The 21130-nt window shown below is 46.4% G+C and overlaps 2 protein-coding genes across 11 annotated transcripts in view; both read left to right on the top strand.

Moving 5' to 3' along the window:
- The window catches only part of FAM20B (FAM20B glycosaminoglycan xylosylkinase), a 48869-nt gene extending 37053 nt beyond the window's left edge, over window positions 1-11816 (top strand). For 8 of the 9 annotated variants that reach the window (XM_073356513.1, XM_073356508.1, XM_073356509.1 and 5 more), the window contains 2 exons: window positions 5598-5657; window positions 7860-11816. In XM_073356513.1, the coding sequence (XP_073212614.1) occupies window positions 5598-5657; window positions 7860-8091 (292 nt within the window). In that variant the 3' untranslated portion in view covers window positions 8092-11816. Of the gene's footprint in view, window positions 1-5597; window positions 5662-7859 lie in introns of all 9 variants that reach the window. The other variant, XM_073356515.1, reaches the window with a different exon arrangement.
- A 4671-nt stretch (window positions 11817-16487) lies between these two features.
- Window positions 16488-21130, top strand: part of TOR3A (torsin family 3 member A) — a 28681-nt gene continuing 24038 nt past the window's right edge. For both annotated transcript variants that reach the window (XR_012160320.1, XM_073356519.1), the window contains exons 1-4: window positions 16488-17219; window positions 18059-18172; window positions 19344-19609; window positions 20160-20335. Coding sequence is in view for 1 of the 2 variants with exons in the window: in XM_073356519.1 (XP_073212620.1) it covers window positions 16493-17219; window positions 18059-18172; window positions 19344-19609; window positions 20160-20335 (1283 nt within the window). In the remaining variant the exon portion in view is untranslated. The remainder of the gene's footprint in view (window positions 17220-18058; window positions 18173-19343; window positions 19610-20159; window positions 20336-21130) is intronic.

Genomic DNA, 21130 nt, shown 5'->3' on the forward strand with positions numbered 1-21130 from the left:
GCTTCAACCACAGCTGGCACAGGAAATAAAGTCCCTATTGTTCTGAAACTATTCATTCTTTATTTAAAAAAAAAAAAAAGCCTTGAGATCACTCACAACACTGATTAGTAAAAGGTAGCCGTGATGTACAATGGGGTGGGGTGGAGGAGGAGGGAAGGACAAGGCCACATTGCTTATTGTAGCCATGTTACAAATCAGAGCTGTTCGAATGACAGCCTTCTGTTGCTTGGGCCATCCCCTGGAGTTGAGTGGCAGGGTGCCCAGGGCCTTCCCCCCTGTCCCCCACGTTCTTGGGCATCTGGGTGAGGAGTATATAGAACTTGGTGAGGAGGGCAGGCGGTTACACAATGGATGCAGCTGGGGTCTGTACTCTAGTTGCCTTTCCTGCAGCTCCCCCAGACGCCTCCTCATGTCCGTTTGCTCCCCCATTAGCCTCAGCATCGCCTCCTGTATGTTCCGATCACGCTCACTGTATGCTATCCTGGCCTCCATCACTGAATGCTTCCATGCCCTATCAGTGCAGAAGGACTACATGAGTTCAGAAAACATGTCATTGCGAGTGCATTTTTTTCACCTTCTAATCTGCGATAACCTCAGGGACGGAGTTGATGTGGGGAGCATAGAAATATTGGCAGCTGCAGGGGGGAAAAGGGAGAGTAGATTTTAAGAAGATACATTTCTGAGAACAAAAGGGAGACTCTTTCACAGTGAATCAAGCAATTCACAGCAGACAACACAGGTACAAGGACACATTTTGCCTTTTATATTGAGCGCCTGCCAGTATGGTGACACATCACACACGGCTGGGCACCAGAATTTGGTTTCCAGGCAGCCATGGTAAGTCAAAGGGTACGTGGGGTTGGCTTCTTCCACCTTCATAACATGTGGGAATGGTTTCAAACTGCAGTGCCATTCTTTACAATAGCAACCAATACCTGTTGGATTTGCCATTTAAAAGGAGGGGCTGCGGTTGCTGTTTAAAAGGAGGGGCTGCGGCTTTAGGGTGGATGTGCAGCACACCTCTTCTCTCCCCCCCACCCCCACCCCGGGTTGCTATTGATCCCTTTTAGCCAGGCTCAAACAGCCCAGCATGACTGGGGTCTAATGTGTCGGGGATCACCAAACAGATGGGATTATTGGTCCCTTACAGAAATTCCCCTATTTCAACCAGGTGACCATTAATGATATCACTCTCCTGAGGCTGACACAGAAAGCTAAAGACCAAAACCCAGGACCATGCGCTGCCATGCTTTTTGCTGCAGTGATTCCAGACACTTGCTACTTGCTTGGTGTGGTAAAGTGTCCTACCATAGAGGATGAAATAAGGCAGCCCTCCCCAGAAACCTTCTGCAGAGGCTTTGAGCATCTCCAGGGGAGCTTCATGGAGATGTACCTGGAGGATTCCTGCTCCATCCGCAGACACGTTAACAGACTTTTCCAGTAGCTGTACTGGCCGCGAATGCCTCCCAATTGTTCAGGGCAAATCAAACATTAAACACAATTGCTTTTAACCCCTGCAGTGTAGTTACAAATGTGCCCTCACCAGAGGTGCCTGCAGGGTCCTGGAACAATACACCCTGGGAGGGTGTTGGCTCTAGGGTGAGGAAAAGGTCCTGGCTGCCAGGAAGAACAGATTCTCCGGTTGCCTGCTGCACCTCCTCCTCCTCCTCCTCCTCCTTTCTCATCCACAAAATCCTCATCCATGCTGCGTGAGGCTGCCACCTTGCAGATGTCCACGCAGAGTGGTGGGCTACTGATAGGGTCCCCCCATAGAATGGCATGCAGCTGATCATAGAAGCAGCATGTCTGGGGCTGTGACCTGGAGCAACCGTTTGCCTCCTTGTCTTTTGGTAGGCTTGCCTGAGGTCCTTAACTTTCATACGGCACTGCTGTGTGTCCCTGGTGTAGCCTCTGTCCACCATGCCCTATGCAATTTTGGCATATATGTCGTCATTTCTTCTGCTGAATCGGAGTTCTGCCTGCACAGATTCTTCTCCCCATACGGCAATCAGATCCAATGTCTCCTGTTTGCTCCATGCTGGAGCTCGTTTGCAATTCTGGGACTGCATGGTCACCTGTTCTGCTGAGCTCGCTACACTGACCAAACAGGAAATTAAATTCAAAAGTTCCCGGTGCTTTTCCTGTGTACCTGGCTAGTGCATCGGAGTTGAAAGTGCTGTCCAGAGGGGTCACATTGGAGCACTCTGGGATAGCTCCCGGAGGCCAATACCATTGAATTGCACAGCACTATGTCTGCAGTACCCCAAACTGGACCCAGGAAGGTCGATTTTAGCGTTACTCCCTTCATTGAGGAGGAGTACAGCAGTAGATTTTAAGAGCCCTTTAGGTCGGCGGAATGGGGTTGGTTGTGTTGACGCATTCATTATAAAATCGACCTAACGCAGCTAAATTCGACCTCACCTCATAGTGTAGACCAGGCCTTAGAGTAGACTGTTTTAACACTTTTAAAATTGTGTTAGGGGGTTATGTAACCAAAACTTCCCTTTTGTTTTAAAGGTGTGAAACTCTACATTTGGGGTTTGTCTTCACTGGGATTAAAAGTTTGTTGTTGTTTTGTTTTTAAGTGGTAGCTGGTAGGGACTTGTTAAGGCTGATTCCCCACTCTGGCACTTTGACTGCAGAGGTGGGGGCCTGCAAGGACTCTAAAAATTAATACTGGCCACTCCAGGCCTAACGCAGCTAAATTCAACCTCACCTCATAGTGTAGACCAGGCCTTAGAGTAGACTGTTTTAACACTTTTAAAATTGTGTTAGGGGGTTGTATTAAACTTGTATTAAACTTCTAAGGTTACAGCTTTTTTTCTGACCTTGGATTGGTAGATGCTGCCACCACCCAAGTGCAAAACCTCTTTGAGAACCCAGGAAGGTGCACTTGGGAATTCCTTCCTGTGGGGTACCCTCAAGCCCTTTCACACACGGCCACTACTCCTGCCTGGGGAAGAGCTGAGGAAGGGGGGGTGGGGGGAAGGAAGGAAGTCAGCTGTTGCAACCAGCTAATTTAAAGAACATGTGCACAAACCTCTTAAGACACACAAATTCAATTCTGTTCTTAAAAAAAAAAAAAAAAAAAAAGAAAATACATTTGGGAACTTATGCATTTGCTAGATTTAAAAAATAAAAAACTACAAGGGTTAAGTATCAAGAATAACTTTCTTGAGGTCCAGCTTAAAGGTTACAAGCAAAACAAAAGCATCTGGGGCTAGCACAGAAGAGTCCACAAGCCATAAAGAAATAAAAAGAGAGAAACCTAATTGCATCTTCCTAGACATTTCCTGATCTGCTTACATATCTGGGGTTTCAAATGCGTAGTTTCTAGTTATGATACCGATAATATTCTATACCTGGCCCCAAGCTTCTTACAGCGTATTTGCAGCCCTGTCTACCTTTCTCTGGAGAACAACCACAAACAGACAAAAGGGGGGAGTCTTGTTTCACTTTTAAAAAGTTTTAGCCTTCCCATTGGCTCTTTTGGCCAGGTGCCCACTCAATTCCTTTTACCTATGCATAGCAGTGAGACTTTTTAACCCTTTACAGCCGGGGTGGCCAACCTGTGGCTACGGAGCCACATGCGGCTCTTCAGAAGTTAATATGCAGCTCCTTGTCTAGGCACTGACTCCGGGGCTGGAGCTACAGGCGCCAACTTTCCAATGGGCCAGGGGGTGCTCACTGCTCAACCCCTGGCTCTGCCACAGGCCCTGCCGCCACTCCACCCCTTCCCCTGAGCCTGCCGTGCCCTCGCTCCTCTCCCTCCCCCCTAGAGCCTCCTGCACACCACCAAACAGCTGATCAGGAGGTGTGGGGAGGGAGAGGGAGGCTCTGGTGGGCAGGAGGTGCTGGGAGCAGGGGGAGCTAATGCGGGGACTGCTGACCTATTACTCTGGCTCCTTCTCAAGCTCAGGTTGGCCACCCCTGATTTACAGGTAGAGTAATTAGAGAACAGCTACTAAGAGGGATTTTATAGCTTCTGGCTGGCTGGGTGCCCATAAAAGGGAGCTACCCCACACCCTCCTTCATTTATCACAGGACTATTGGGTGAAAACGCTGGTTTATTTCAAAAGGGTGAGACCATAAATGACCCAGTTGGAGGGATAAGTCACAAGGTGAATGGAGACCACTAAAGCATGAAACTGTGCAGCACCGCTCTTAGCCCCAATGAGGTGCTCCAACTGTTCAATCACTTTGCTACACTATGGTCTTAGTATGTTAGATAACACCGGTTAAAAATACTTCCTAACCTAGTGAAGACTTAACCTTGGGGTTGAGTTACCAATGAACTACCATGATTGGTAGCTAACTTGATTTTAAAGCACCCTTTTTGTCGTCTAGACAGACCCTTAGAAGCCTTGAAAATACCATTTCCTACTTGTTACTCTTGGCCTTTCTTCCCTTTTAAGTATTGGGTTCTCCTGCTCCTTTCTCTTACTGTGAGTATTTCTAATGTGTCGGAAATAAACATGGCTCAATTTAATTTTCATTGCTGTTTATACATCAGCCCCTTCAATGACTCCTTCCATGATGCCAGCAGGAATGTATTCCGCTTTAGGAATATTAGTTAATTGCTGCTGCTCTCACATGGCTTTTGGTGGATCCTACAAAAATGGTGGCTTTTTAAAATGTCCTGGCATTAGAGTGGGAGAGAGTTACATATTAGTCACTGGATAGCGATGGTGATAGCCATGGGTTATGTCCGGACTTTCGTTAGAATTACCTGTGTTCACATGCTCATTCCCTTCTGAAACAATTTCCTCTGGGGGCATCTCAGCCCCAGAAGTGAATTTCTTCTGACATTTTGAGTAAAGTCCCTTTAGCTGTCTTTTGAGTTACTAGAGTGTGAAAAAATACTCTGATGTTTTAAGGCTTTTTTATGCTTAGCAACTCAGATGAATAAAGCAGCTCCAGATTTTGCAGGAAAATGGCCTGTGTTAAAGAGCAGGCTTTCTGTTAGGTTTGTGAAGAAATTGTTAAATTAAATTTATAAGTGACTGAAAAATAACTTTTGTGCAAGTTTATTTGGCATCTATTTAAATGAAGTCTAAAATATACTATGAAGTCCTTTTGACAGTTTTCCAGCTGAAAGGGTGATTGTCAGGTTTAGATGGGTTGGAATTGATCAGCATTTTATATCCGTGGGCTTCAGCTCGAGGTTGGCCAACTTGGGGATCTGTATGTACCAGATGGTTCCTCAATTCATTCCCTGTCCAGAAATGTCAGGGAGCTGATACTCTCATTCTTTGTCTAAACTGATATCCCATTTGTTTTCCCCCTTAGCTCAGCAATGTGGGCTACATCACTAAATTTCTTCACAGCTTGTTTTTAAAGTGCCTGGAGATGTCTTGACAGGGTAAAGAGCTATAAAAGCTAAAGCTGCTGCTGCTGTTTGTTGGGTACATTAACAGAAACTGTTGGGAGTTGTATGTCTAATTGATCATGGCTGAGAATGTTTTAGCTTAACTGATTTGAGGTGTTGGAGCATGGAATTGTTTGGTTATTGATTTCAAATTCCTTACAGAATCTGCTGAGGTCAGAAAGGGTACTGAGTGTTCACCTGGCTCACCTGCTTCTAATTTGTTTTTCAGTTTTGGAAACCCCTCCCTGGATGAGAGAAGCATCCTCGCTCCTCTTTATCAGTGCTGCATGTAAGTAAGTCACGGAGAAGCCATTGAGTTTACTTGTACACAATTGCCAAATCTAAATCAGGAGCACACTGAAATTCATAGCAATGATGCCCTCTGACAGCCTGGAGACGTGCAAGTTATACACAGAACACCTTTAAGTCACTGGTTCAAATTTACCTTTAATCCGTAATGACAAGTAGCTTCCATCTGCAGCTGTTCAGTGGCTTTTCTGAAATGAGCTGGTCTCTGGCCAGTTCCTGCTGGACAGATGTTTGCATCACCATTGGAACTCTCACTGACAGAAGCCAAGGATTGGATAGGCATGGCAACTAAACCACCCTCATTCCTGATGTCCCTTCTGAGGGCTGTGGTACAATTGCAAGGCAGTGTGTGGAAGCTTGCTCTGCTGCCACCTGTGCGGTTCTTGCTTTGTGTTATATGGAGGACTTGAGCCTTCAGAACTGCTAGTCATTGTGCTGTGTAGAGGGAAGGGTGTTCTCTGTCTGTGAGGCCTTTTTCTTGTCCCTTGTCTGTGCGTGCATCCACGTTCTTCAGGGTATCCATTGACTCCTTAGAGCAGAGGGCGTTGTCTGGGATTCTCTGTTCACTGTCCCACTATAAATCCCTCATTTTGTCCCTGCGACTTGCACCCCCATCCTGCTTTCTTCTTTTTTTGTCTCCTGCAATCTGATTTCTGGGTTCCGTGGCCCCATGCTTACCTGAGGGGACAAGCCTTTCTTTGCTTTTGTGGGCTCTGCTCTTCATGTCCAGTTAACAAATAGGCTATATGTTGCATGAGCACTTAAAAAACCCAAACAAACTAAAAACAAATAAAGGAAATCGGTGCAGTAGTTTGCATGACTGTGCTACATCAGGGCAACGCAAACGGAGAAATGAAAATCACTTCACTTTTTAAAATAGGCCAGTCTATTGAGAGTTCCTTGAGCTGCCCCTCAAACATTCAGTTTGTCTCCTGAATTCTTCAGAGTCTCTGGAAACCAGGAGCTTTGCAGAGTATGGAAGCTTAGCTCCTCAGGCTGCAAGTACAGCCAATACAGCCCCCTCTATACTACGGCACATTTGACCTATGTTCTTTTGTAACACCTCTGGTTTCTGTAGCACACTAAAGTCTGCAGAAAACTGAAATTTCAACAACAGCATGAAATAAGTAAATAGAAACGCTTTAAAAAAATGATTAAAGATTTCCTTAGCTTTCCCCAGTAATTTTTTTAAATGTTTTCTTTTTCTTGTTTTGTGTGGCTCCTTTGGAGTCTGTGTCCTCTGCTTCAAGTTCCTCCAAACACAGTCCTAAAGGAGAGGTTTCCAGAGGCAGTTCCCCTTCCATCTTTGCAGAAGATTGAACAGCTCCCTGCTCTTCTGGTCTTCATTCTCACTGAGCCCAGGTGGTCCATGGACAGCTCACACCTCTAGGCAGGGAAGCCTGTAAACAGAATGTTCTATGGTAGCCATGTGAATGTGCTAAAATCTGTTGCAATTATTTTGACTGCAGAATTCACAGCTTCCCCTGGGGATAGGGAGTACCCTGTTACATGGGTGACACCACCCTCCCCTAACACTCTGTGACAATGATGCACGCCAAAGGGAGCTACCTGAGTCGGGACATCAGCTCTGGCAAATTGCTACAACATGGCAACTTTGATGGGAGGATTCCCCGGAGATTCCCCAGAAGAAAACAGTTCAAATGTGATAGTGTGAAAAGATTAAATGGCAAAGTAGAAAGAACATTGCTATGTACATTGACTTGGTAGGGAAGGTTAATCATCTGACTCTTTTTTCTCATCCATGATTGATTGATTGATGAAGTTCTGACGGAAGTAATGCTGAGCTCCCTACGAGTATTGTTTTGGGTTAGCAGACAGACCTCTCTGTTCCCTTCTCCAGCTCTGGGAGGCCTTCAGATTGTCCTAGCTCCGCTCTTCCTGTCAGCTTTCAGGAGTTTTCATGGAGCAATTCTTAGAAGAATCGCAACATATTAGATCACTTTCCCTTCACCTGCTACCAACAATTTAGGTCTTGATTATATTAGTTACAATATATTTGGGAGGGGAGAGAGACCCAGTTCTAATTTGCTCCCATCTGTGTAGGCATAACCATGTTGTAACTGGACTCCTCAATGGGGCAGCTGTATGGTAGTGTTGATGGGACCTTAGACTAGAAATCCTGTGTGCACTAGTATGATGTGTGCTCATCTTTCTTTTCCAGCATCCGAGTTTCCACCTGGAACAGACTGAACTACCTGAAGAATGGAGTGCTGAAGTCTGCCTTAAAGACTGCCATGTCTCATGACCCCATCTCACCAGTGCTCTCCGACCCTCACTTGGATGCCATGGACCAGCGGCTCCTGAGCATCCTGGCTACAGTGAAACAGTGCACAGACCAGTTTGGTCCAGACATTGTACTGGTGGAAGACAGGATGACACTCTCCCATTTGTAACTTTCATGGAAAACAGATGAAACTCCCTTTTTTTAAAAAACAAATGATAGAAAAACAGCACAATCGGTTCTGAATGGCTATGCCCAGGATGGACTGGAAATGAATGGAAAAGCTCCTGAGCCAGGGGAAGTGATGGTGGTGGTCTTCATCTTTGGCAAACAGCTGCTAGAGAAGGTGGAGAGTTTGGGAGCCCTTGGATAGCCCTGTAGCCACAGTGGCAGCTTCGCCGTCGTGGTGTGTCCATTGCTGGCAGTGGACATTGCACTGGGAAAACACAACTGCTGGTGTTAATGAAAAAGAGAGTGGAATTCCACAGGAATATGTGGGCTGGTTCTAGAGGGGACAATGGAGATGGAACATTACAGTCCTCTCCCCTTTCTATTTCCCCAGCCACCCACTCTTAATATGCTCTTGTGAGGTTTTAGTCCAATTCAGAGTTGTATATAATCAGCTGTGAGCTGGTTAGGTATTTTTTTGCCTCCTTTAAAAAAAGAGGAAGTGGTAAATAAAATAATTTAGTGCCCCCTGCTGGGGTAGAATGTCCTTGCGAACACCAATGGGGTGGGAGATGGTGTGTCTGCTGCTCAGCTGTGTTCTCGTTAATAAGATGCTGGGAAGAGGGATCTGCTTCATATGTGATGATGCTTCAATGTTATCACTGAAGTGCTAGTGAAAATTCATCCATGCAATTGGAAGGTGAGGAGATGACGACCAGCTTTTTTTTACAGCACTAAGATCCATCCAATAGCTGATGATTAATATCTGTTCCCCAAGAAATTAGTACATGGACCAACACTACTTTCTGTACATAGGGAATATAGCAGAGCAGATATCCCCATGAATCTATGTCCATATTAACCAAATTATCTTTGTATTATAGCTGAGAAGCAGGATAAAATCTGTTCAGAGCAGATTCCACTTAGCCAGATCATTTTTCTTACAGTAGGCCCTATAAATGGGGGTGAGCAGAGTATGTAATACAAACTAGGAACAGGCTTCTTGCTGACCTACACAGATAGCCAACAGCTGTGAACAAAGAGCCTAAGGATTACAGAAAGTATTGGCTGCTCTGCCTATGGCATGGAAGGGCTTACTCCCCACCCTCTGAATGGCAATCACAGTTCTCGGTGCTGGTGTTTTTGTAGAAGACCAGACATTGACTTTTGTGGTGGAACTCTTAAACTGAGCAACTTCAGTTGGCCTCCTTCCTTTTCCCAGCTGCTGTGATATACTGATTCTCTGGTGGTTGTCTTGGAATTCTACCTTGTATTAATTTGAGGGGCATTTTTTCATGGCAAACTTGATGCTCATAAAAAAATATGTGCTGTCTATAAGAGGGTATGATGGAGGAGTGCTATGCACATGTTCCTGGGCATTTGTCAATGTATCTCAATTTTGATTTGTAGCTCTCCTCTTCTGTTGGTCCTGTGTCATCCTCTAGCAGAGATTTCAAACTGTTATAGACTAGCTTGAGGCCACAAAACTCATCGTTTATGATAAATTGGTTATTTAAATCCATGGCTCCAGAAACAAAAGAGGATTTTTTCACTACACTCCCACATCTACTGGCGTTGCATCAGTTTGATGTGTGTAGCTAATAAGGCACACAAAAGGATGAATAATCTTACTCGAGCTTCCTCCTAGAAATAGCAGGGTTGGGGGAATGCTTTTGTACGCACTACTTTAGATGATATAAGACGAAGTGCAGCAAGTTGATCTCCATTTCTGTGCTTCCCTGGCCTCCTACGATTTAAGTTTATTTCTTTGTTTAAATCTGTTCTGATTGCAGGCTTAAGAATCTCTTTGGCTCTGCCATGGTGTAGCTGGCAGTTGGAGATTGTCCTTTCTGTTGAAGGTGTTTAGTCCTTCTGAAATCGCAACGGGGTAGAATGGAAATAAAAAGTAACTCAGTGTTCTAGCTATTGCACCTGCTGCCATAGCCAGTCTAGCAGGTATAAGCGGAGGAGATGACCTTGAAAATGCAATTGGTGTTACCCAGCCTGTCCTGAGGAACTGTAGAGGCTGCTAATAATAGGCTAATGCCTGATGACGCTTATCACCTCACGGGAGCTGGGCTTACATCATGATTAGAGCATAAGTGAAAGAGTCTGGTTTTGTTCTAGTTCCCCTCCGGGCCATCATCCATGTCACAAACCTGCTGCACATTAGGACTGGAATAGTAGCAGGTGCTACAGGAAAGGACTGAAGTGCATTGACAGCTGAGAGAGAATTTTGTATAATCCTTGTTGGCAGTATACCTGACTTTAAACTAGTGCCTATCAGTCCAGTTTCACAAGCACTGAATTCGCTCTTCAAAGGCAAACTTCATTTGGTCAGTGAGTTCTTTCCTACTATGCGTGAATTGTTCTTCCTGGCTTCCATCAGAGCAGAAATGCTTCAGCATGAACTAGCTTATTGTGAGTGTGCCTGGGGAGTGTTGGCTCTTTTCTCCATCTTTGAGAGCCCTCTTCTGCCACCCTCATTCATCCCAAGTATTCTGTGGTGGTCTTACTGATTTCAGTGGGGCTACTTATGGAGTAAGGTACTACTTGGAATGAGTGAGGGTAGCAGAATTAAGCTTTGTTGGTGTGCATTGGCATTAAATATTTACTATGAAACTGAAGATAACTTATTCAAGGAGGAGAGAAGAATAATGGTGTGGCATGCATGATCTCACAAGTCTCTTCTTCCCCTCTGTTTTGAAGCATAGGCCATGACATTTGATGGTGCGGGAAGAGTCAAATATGTTTGGGATTTTATTTACAGTTGCTCATTTGCATTTGGTGGTGGGTTTTTGTTTAAAATTATGATCTTGCCATGAAATGAAATTGGTGTAAAGAGCTTTCAGTTTGCTTTCTCTCTGGCTTCCAGAGCTTGCAGTGAGTTGAGATTTACTAGCCTGCTTTCCCACACTGTGACTGTCAGAGAATTAAAGCACTGCATCTTGGTTAACAATAAATGGAAAAGGGGTGAATAGGCAACTTTGGAGGAGGGTGGAAGCAGGAAATACAGGGATGTTATGACATGTTACCTGTGAAGGTGTTTGGAAGAGCCTGCTCTGGGCTGGACATGAGGGTAACAGAGAGAAACACTGTGTCGTTTTTTACCTAAAGCTAGGCTTCCCCAAAGTAGAAATAAAAATTACATCCTTATGCCAGTGGGGTCTGTCTTGTACCTTTAAAAATTGGCATCCCTCATTTGTAAGAGATGCTAGGCTTTGTCATTGAGATTTTCATGATGCCCTCTTATTCCAGTTGTCACAGTCTAAAGATGCACATGCAGTACGTGATTGGCCCCAGATGTTACAAAGATAATCATTCTGGGGGTATTAATAGTCATGGTGCAGAAATCAAGAACTAATTAAGTCGAGCTTCATTAGCCCACCGTTGTTGATCTCCTGCCTGAGTCGGCAAACAGGGTGGAGGAAACACTCTAATTTGCTCTTCTGTCGGCATGTAATGAACTGGAGTGTGTCTTGCCAAACAAACTTCAATCAAAAAATAATAATTTATTAAGATGATAACTTATTTGCTGTGGCAGCTGGAGCTGGACGCAAACACCTGTCTTGGAGCTGCCAGAGGATTGCCCCGGGGAGCAGCTGCACAAATGAAGGTTGTTAGTACAAAGAGAAAACAAATTCAATCCTGACTTTCTATTTGTGTTCCCCAGGGTCAGACTCTGCATAAAGAAGCATTATGTGAATAAAAATTTTAATAAAACATTGATGGATTGTTTAAGTCTCTCTTGCTCTGGTTTCCCAACACACAATGGCTTAAACTTTCAGTGTTGTGCTACTATATTTGGTGGTAGTTTCTTCAATAGTGGGTGCTGGCAGTGCATTTTCAAGAGGGGGCCAGGTGGAATGTGTTTGCAAAATAGCTGTTCAGGTTAGGAGAGGCATGACCAAGAAAATGAATCTGCAATGGACTCATCAAAGGAATGCACTGTGTTCAAGTGGTCTCCCGAATGCAAATGTTTTGGCATTAGAAAATGCACCCCAAGGGTCTGCACCAGGAGAGGAGCAATTGTTCTGTGTTGCATAAGTAGACCAGTACACACAGCAGTCAGCGACACATGCGTTAAATTGGCAGCTATTTATGGCTGGCTCGCAACTCCTATTGTGGCTGAAAGCCCTTCTCAGAGAGGAAGTAGAGAGAGAGGCAGGAAAATCCCTTGTCTCCCCAAGGCTCGGACTTAGTGTGGCCAGATCGTGAGTTAGCTTCCTGGATTACCCCACAGTATCAAGTTTTTCAAAGGTACAAGTGTGACATGCACAATTCTAAAAGTTTGAGAGTTATATGGAGATCTGGAGGGAAATGCACAGGAAGCATGTTCTACTTGTGAGATCTACAGGGACCACAGCAGTGGGATTCCTGGAGTCAGGCACCTATCAGAACCCTCTCAAATGCAATGTAGTTGTTGACCCTGGGTTGCATTTGGGACCTTTGACTTGACCTGTGATGCCACATCCATGTCAGCCTGCAAACAAGGACGCCTGCTTTCGATAAACTAAAATGCACCAACACAAACTCAGACTCTGCTGCCAATTTTCACAACTTTGAACTTTACACCCACTTCTTTCTGCTCCTTTGCATCGTGTAACAACAGTATCCGTTTATATCCATCTCCACTGTTTTAGGTGCCTGTTTCTCTCCCCCTCACCTCTGGGAAAGAAAGGACCCTTGCTGCTTTTCACCAGTTCAGCAACTCACAGAAACTACAAGAGCTGTTAGGGATTTTTCTAATTAAAACCTTACATTGAAGTATAACCTTTCCTTTAAACTTCTTTTGTAAATCTTTTCTCAATTTTTTCCATTTTTCAATATTTGGCAAAGCTTAAATTAAAAAAGTTTTTAGGCTGTTTTGAAAACTGCTGCTTCAGTTTTTTTGTTGTGTTGCTGCTGTGTAGCTGTATCCATCTGGCTGTTGATAAATTAAGTGTATGCAGTGGTGGTGTAGCCATATTGGTCCCAGGCTATTAGACAGACAAGGTGGGTCAGGGAATATCTTTTATTGGACCAGCTTTTGTTGGTGAGAGACACCAGCTTTTCAGCTTACAGACCTGAAGAAGATCATCTTGTGTGTCTGATAAATTAAAGGAAATACAAGTTGTACCAAAGCCAGACATAGCCAGACTTTTTGGTGGTGCTTTTTTTTTTTTTTTTTTTTCCTGATGGGAAACATCTGTCTAGTAGGCTTGAACTGAGAGTTCAGTTGTCAATCATGTGCTTATCATCCTCAGGCCATGTCTACGCTACAGCACTACAGTAGCACAGCTACAGTGCTGCAGTTATGCTGCTGTAGCAACAAAGTGTAGACCCTTCCTACAGCAACAGAAAGGGGTTTTCCATCGATGTAGGTAATCCACTTCCCCAGATGGTGGGAGCTAGATTTCTTCCATCAGACTAGCCACATCTACACTAGGGGTTAGGTTGGCTTAACTATAGGGGTCAAGGGTCTGAATTTTTCATAGCTACGTTGATCTAACTTTTAAAGTGTAGACCAGGCCCCAGTTATTTGTCAGGACTACATGTGAATAACCATCTACAGATGAAAATCTCCAAATTGGTGACCAGTTCCGCCCCCCTCAATTGTTTAGGCTAGTGGCTCTCAACCTTTCCAGACTACTATACCCCTTTCAGGAGTCTCATTTGTCTTGGGTACCCCACATTTCACCCCATTTTAAAACTACTTACTTACAAAATCAGACGTAAAAATACAAAGTGTCACAGCCCACTATTACTGAACAATCGCTGACTTTCTCATTTTTACCATATAATTATAAAATAAATAATTTGGAATATAAATACTGTACTTAGATTTCAGTGTACAGTATATAGAGCAATATAAACAAGTCATTGTATGAACTTTTAATTTGTGTTGACTTCGCTAGTGCTTTTTATGTAGCCTCTTGCAAAACTAGGCAAATATTGAGATGAGTTGATGTACCCTCTGGAAGATTTCTGTGTACCCCTGGTTGAGAACCACTGGTTTAGACCCCTGCAGCCATCTATCCTTTAAACTCCCCCTGTCACTCCTCCCCCCAAAAGAACTACTGAAGATTACAGTGGATTATTGAAGTTCAGTCCAAGAAATGCAGAAAAAGCAATAATTCCTTCTGTGTTCTTCTCAAGGGGTTGTCTATTCTTTTCCCACCTGTTTCATAGACTCCGCCCTTGAGAACGACCACCCTTCCCCCCCCCCGCCTCCACCTCTTGTTAATTAAATGAAGTAAGATCACATCTAGGCCAAGTCCCTCTCTGTTCATTGTATTTTAGTGCTATTTTAACAGCATTGTTTTATTTAAAAAAAAAAAAAGACAAACTTGCTTTAAGCCCTGCAAATAGAATTGACACTAAAATTGTACTTAAAACCACTGTAACTATAACTTTATTAAAGAGTAAAACATCCTTTGTTTATTAAAATACCAAAAATTATTAAAGTATTAAGCATTAAAAGTAGAAAGCCATTGGCACATGGAGGCTACTTGAGAAGCTATTAGCAGGTGATTAACATAGGGTACATGCAGTGAAACTGTAGCTCAGAACAGCCCTTCTGTTTATATGGAACACCTGGTTATCTGACAGTTTTGGATGTCCCCCAGGCCAGATAAACCAGAGTGTACTGTCCAATATTTAGCATATTGGTCCATCTCTTAACCTGGTTAATAGGCACACAGTCAGCAGGTTGCTGGAAAGCACTCATTATTCTGTTTTCCTTTTAGCTCCTGTGAAATGCAATCCCTCTGCAGCAGCCTGGATTCTGCTGTGATGCCCTGAGCTGGTGGCCTATCAGATCTGCCCAGGTACCACGGAACCAGTGTATTGATGGTCAGTTAACCATTTTATTTCTTTCCCCCAGAATTTGCATTTGCAAACTTTCTTTTCCTTTAGAATCTGAAAACTGTGTCCTGGGAATGTTTGTTATTTTTGGTGAGTTCCTTCCCTCTCATGCACATGTTTCTCAATCTAAGGTTTTGTCTAGACTCACAGTTACACTAGTTTAATTAAGGGTGTTTTTAAAAGTGATGTAGTTGAGTTGAGGCAGACACTTAAATTAGTTTTAAAATGGCTTATATTGATTTAACTCAATTTGGTAAGGAACTGACTCCAATTAAGTTGATATAAACCAAGTTTAAAATGTGTCCACACAGGGTTTTTGAACTAGTGTAACCAAACCAACATGTTTTAAAACCTATTTTAGTTAAACTAGTTCAACTTTGTGTGTAGAAAAGCCCTAAGTCATAGGTAGGTTAGCTTTAAATCAGTGCTTATCATTTTAGGCAGAGGGTTAGAAGTGTTAAGGTTTCATACATTTTTAAAGCCCAAAGGGACAATTATACTTCTTTAGGCTGATCTCCTATATAACAGGGGAAGTTTTTCTTTCCAACCCCCAGGACAATTTTTGTAGATTGTCACCACAGTTCGTAATATTTGTATCAACCTCTAGATGGCCTTGTATTCAACTGGATGGCTTTCTCGCTTTGGAATTGATCTGGTGTATAACCATCTGAAATGAATGAATTGCCGAGCTTATTTAAAAACTGACTGTTGCACTTTTCCATGAGCAATTGGATATGCTTAAAATTCATTCCATCTCAGGCTTTAAGCTATGGAGGGGCAGGAGTGGATGATGGGAAGGACTGGAATATAACAAGTGAACTTGAACTTGTCCTCTCCTGGCCCTCACTAAATATAGGTGCTAGTCTCTCACTTCTCACTTGGCCAGCTGTGTCAGGCAGCATTTGGATTTATAAATGATTGGTTGCTATTCACCCACTCAGGCTCCAGGCTGCATTCCTAACTACACCTTGCTTTTCTCCAATATTAAAGTCTTGCTTTATTTGCAATCCTAGAATCTCCTTTCTGTAACAGCAAAGGCCAGGCTAGCCTTCAGAGAGAGGGTTTACTTGATGGGGGCTCTTTCTACTTGGACTAGCTAAGATTGGGTGTGTTGTGTGGGCTGTCTGTCTATTATACTGTATACCACTGCTCTAGAATCATAGAATATCAGGGTTGGAAGGGACCCCAGAAGGTCATCTAGTCCAACCCCCTGCTCGAAGCAGGACCAATTCCCAGTTAAATCCCAGTTGAATGTGCTGGGACAGATGCAGCTAGGAAAGAATGAAGGTAACGGGCCCCCTCCTCCCAAAATTCATGTTCGCAGCTGCTACCAGGATCTGGCCCTATAATTCTGTAAAGCAGCTGTTAAAGCCTCAGGATCTTATTGCAAACTACTAGGATGCCCCGAGGAGTAGGCGCTAAGATTGCAGAGCATCTCTTCTGGGCAGGGGCGCTATGGGCCGGGTAAATTGGACTCGGCTGTCTTAGATCTAGTGTTGCCCTGGGAACCCCACTGTGGCGAAAGGGGGCAGCTTTTCACCCCACCCCGCGGGGAACCAATGCTAGCCCGAGCAGCAGGGAAGCACAGCGGGGGATACCTCCCGCTGCCCGCATTGTCCCGGCTGGCTGGCCGTCTCTTGGGCTACCCAGCCGCCGTTCCCCTCCCGCGCTGCCCCGGGGTTTGCAGGAGGGGCCCGGGCCAGCGGGCTGTGAGTGCGGCTTGCACGGGGCTGCAGAGCAGGTGGCCCCGCGGTGCGTATGCGATCGCTCCTGTGCAATCGGCCGAGCCGCGCTGGCTGCGGGCGGGCAGCGGCTGGAGGCCTGGCGGAAGCGCGTGGCAGCGGGTCCCCGCTGGGGCGCTCCCTGGGGGCGGCCCGTGCAAGTCCCCAGAGCTCCCCTCGGCCCCGTGGGCGAGCTGGCCCCGCCCCGCCCCGTCCCCGGCCTGTCCCCCGGCAGCTCGGATGGCCGGGGGCGGGAAGCGAGCTCAGCGCTGGGCGCGCCCGGGCCGTGACCGGCGCTGGGGGAGTCCGGCTCGCCGCCTCCCTCCGGCCATGGCGCGCTGGGCTGGGCTCCCGCTGCTGCTCTGCTGCCTCGGGCCTCTGCTGTGCGGCGCTGCGGGGCGGAGCCGGGCGCCTCGGGAAGCGGAGCCGGGCGCCGCCGCGCCGGGGCTGCCGCCGGGCAGGGCCGGGAGCGACCTCTCCGGGCAGTACTGGCGGTACCTGGCCTGCCGGCTGTGGCGGGAGGGCTGCGAGCAGCCGCAGGAAGAGGGCAGCCAGCAGTCGCAGGGTGAGGAGCTGCCTCGTCTCCCTGCCCTAGATCGGGCAGGCCGCGTGGGGCGTTCAGTGCACGCCCCTCGCCCTGCCACGGGCCGATCTTTGGGCTAGCGGGATGTCTCTGTCAATGCCGGGGGAGAGAAGGGGCTGCAGGGGAGCTACGTGCCTGGACCCTCCGCTGGCATCAGTCCCATCCCATCACACCCCCTTACAGCAGCTGAGGATCTGGGCCAGGGTCTTGTTATGTTCCCACAGTTAATAAGAGGTGCAGTGATCTGTTGTGCAAATGCCCGTGTCTCCAGGTAGCTGTGCATGTAAGATATAGAGGGACAGGCTTCTTTTGTGTGTGTTTCCTGTTTAATTCCTGTAGCTGTCAGTCACATGTGAGTTTTCATTGCTGTCTTCTGTACCCCTCAGCACAACCAGAGTGGGGACGCCTGAGCCAGGCTGCTAAGTTGGATTCATTTGTATGGGATCTTAGAGGGTTGCATCCAAGCCAAGAGGCATCCCTTGGGGAGGGGTGGTGTCCCCTCTCCAGCAGGATTAACGATTTCCCGGCCTAAATCCCTACCATAGGGGTGTGTGATGGGGATCGCCATTTTGACCGAGTGTCCTTCCCAGATGTATGTGTGTGTGTGTGCCATTTGAGTGACTGCCTGTCTACCCACGTCAGTTCCCTTCCCCCCCCCCCCCATTGCTGTGCTGTGGATATGGACATTGGTGCTGTTGATAAGTTGATAGGAGCTCTAGCATGGGTCTGTGGGGAATTCAAGGCTGATAGGGCAAGGTTTATCCTCAGGAGGCAGACAGCCTGCCATACAATTTTCTTTCTCACTGCTGCCTCTTTCCTAGGTTGGAGCTTGCCTCTGGTGGGTCAGGATTATCTGGAGATCCTTTCTAGCTGGTACTGCAGCTTTGGAAAGTGCTGTGAGACAGGAGACTGCAGAATAGCCAACAACATCACAGGTAAAGCCCTTGAGATAGAGAATGGTCCAGAGTTTAAGGTGCTAGTCTGGGACTTAGGAGAGCCAGGTTCAGTTCCCTGCTCTGCTATGACTCCCTGTGTAACCTTGGGCAAGTCTCTGTGCCTCAGTTTTTCATCTGTATAATGGGGATGTCAGTATCGCCTGGCCTTAAGTACATTAAAGATTATGAGGTGCTCAGATGCAGTGGGAATGGAGGCCAGAGAAGTACCAAAGAGGCAGAATGTGTGTGCATGTTTCCCTATCAGCTGGAGTGAAATCTCTAATTCCCAGTTCCTAGAACTAGGGGCAAACCTCTGTGAGGTTGTTTTAATTCTTAAATCAAATTTTTGGTCACAAAGAAGTTAAAGAGAAGTAGCAGTTCTTAGCCAGGTGCTGAATTTGCCTCAATGTTCCGTGAGTTTAGACAGTTCCATTTCAGACCATTTTTTATTCCATGACACACAGACCCTCCTTTACCCCATGACAAAATCTTAGCATCACTATGCAGAGTGCTTTCCAGAGCAGAGACCCTGCCTGTTCCTGCCTGTAGTCTCCTGCACAGCCAGAGCACGTGGAAGGGGGAATAAGAACTTGCTCAGAGGGGGCTGCTAAGCCCCATCCCCTTCTCCCGGTCCTGACCTAGAGGGTAGATACTGAGCCCTGTATGCAGTCCATGTGAAAATGTCCTAAGGTGTGACTGGGTCTGGGACTTCGGTAATCAGTGCAAACTGTGACTGATTGATTGATACTTTGTCCTTCTCTAGGGGCTTCCATCTTGGGATCTTAGTGCCTTTTTGCAAATGTTAATGAACTAAATACCCTGTGAAATGGGTAAATACTATCCCCATTTTCCAGAGGGGGAAAAGAGAGGATAAGTGGCTTGCCTGGGTCCATGGCAAAGCTGTGAATAGAGCCCAAGAATCCCGATTTCCACTACTGTGATCAGATCACTCAAAATGCTGCTTTCCAATCTAGCTCTGCATTTGTAATACCACGGCACAGGGACCCCTTGAACAGGCATACCTTCCAGCAACGCAAGGCAGAATGCCTCATGCTCTGATGGGCTCAACTCAGAACAAAATTGCTGCCAAACGTCCTCCCTGCTTGTTCCTATCCATAAGTGATAGCAGACAGGTTTGGGTGTAAGATCAGTGTTTCCTTTCGTTCTGCAGGGTTAGAGATGGACTTGAGCAAGAGGCTACATGGGCAGCACTTGGCAAAGGACGTCATTCTGAGAGCAATGCAAGGCTTCCTGGAGACCACACAGCCGGAGAAGGCTCTGGCTCTGTCGTTCCATGGCTGGTCTGGCACTGGGAAAAACTTTGTGGCCCGGATGATCGCTGATCACTTGTACCGAGACGGGCTGAAAAGCGAGTGTGTTAAAGTCTTTATATCGCTCTTTCACTTCCCACATCCCAAATATGTGGACTTGTACAAGGTGCGAAAACTCCAGAGTTACCAGCCACAATGGTGCTGGTTGTAGTATGGGTAACTCAGTCCTAGCCTCTTCAATCCAGTCAAAGGGCCATTTCTGAATATGTAACTATCTCAGACACCGCTGTTAATAGAGGATAGAGCAGGAGCACAGGCTGTTGGAGGAGCCCTGTAACAATGTACAAAGTTCCAACCCTTCCTAGCAGGGGCCACCGGCTGTGGGAGAGCCCAATGCCACTCCAATACTGGCCCCTCCCAGAAGGCCAGTATGAAAACTGGTGTGTAATGATTAGTTGTTGGTGAGCTCTCAGCTGCTGGGGCCATTGCAGGGACTGGTGCAGGAGCACTTGCAGTAGAGGAGCTCCCAACCTTTCCCAGTGGGAGTCATGATAGAGAATGGAGCAGTGGGTTGGGTGCTGGCTGTGAGGGAGCTCAGTCTTCCTTGGTAGCTGTGTCTGTGTGAAGGATGCAGTAGTGCTGGTGGTGAACACCAGGTGATCTACCTACAGGCTTCTCTACTTGCCAGTTCACACTCTTTTCCTACTGCCATGCAGGTTCAGCTGAAGAAGCAGATAAGCGAGACAGTGCAGCTCTGCAAGCAGTCATTGTTCATCTTCGATGAGACAGAGAAGCTTCACTCTGGCCTGCTGGATGCCATCAAACCCTATGTGGATCACTATGACAGCATCAATGAGGTGGATTACAGGAGATCCATTTTCCTCTTCCTCAGGTGACTACCAAGGACCTTAGGGAGAAGGGGCTGGCTTGCAGGGAAGGATCTGCTTTCGGATTCTTGATGACCCATATTCTTGATGACCCATATTAAAGTTCCGTGATCTGGGAGATTGAGGTGTGGGACGGAGCTGCCCTTGGAAGGCACAGGAATTGAAGGGAAAGTAGTTCTCTGGATTCTCCTTGTGTGATGACCTCAAAGCCCCCTCACTACAGTTGCTCAGCCATGACTCATGATGGCTGAATGTAACTGTCTCTCCAGAGACCATCAGCGTAGCTCCTTAGCCGCCATGTGCTGCTGACTGTGAGGCTGAATGTCTGCAACCCCCAGGAGTTGAACCCTGGATCCGGCGCTGTATTAGTAGCACCATGCCAGTGAGCTTAGGAATCTTAGGAATCAAACTGTTGCCCCACTCAGATGGTGTAGCCCAGAAATCTGGGCAAGCATTGCACAGTTAATAGAGAAGTGATGAGAGATGTTTACCTTCCACTTGAGCATCTGCTGCTGGCCACTGACGGAGGCTGGATATACTAAACTAGGCCATTAGTCTGCTGTGGTACGGCAGGTCCCATGAGCTCTACTTGATTCTGATATTTATAGGCCTGGGCTTTTCTCTCCACCTGATCCCAGCTGGGTTTATCCGCTCATGACCTGGCCTGGCATTTTCAGAACTCTCCCCCCTCCCCATGAATAGGCCTCCGAACCCTTGATCAGTCTGTTTGCGGAGAAGAAACTAGAACTTAGCCCAAGGATGGAGGGGCTACCTTGCGCTTGTGGTCATGTACTGTTGGC

Source organism: Lepidochelys kempii, chromosome 8 (genome assembly GCF_965140265.1).
Source record: "Lepidochelys kempii isolate rLepKem1 chromosome 8, rLepKem1.hap2, whole genome shotgun sequence".
In the NCBI taxonomy this organism is placed as follows: domain Eukaryota; kingdom Metazoa; phylum Chordata; order Testudines; family Cheloniidae; genus Lepidochelys; species Lepidochelys kempii.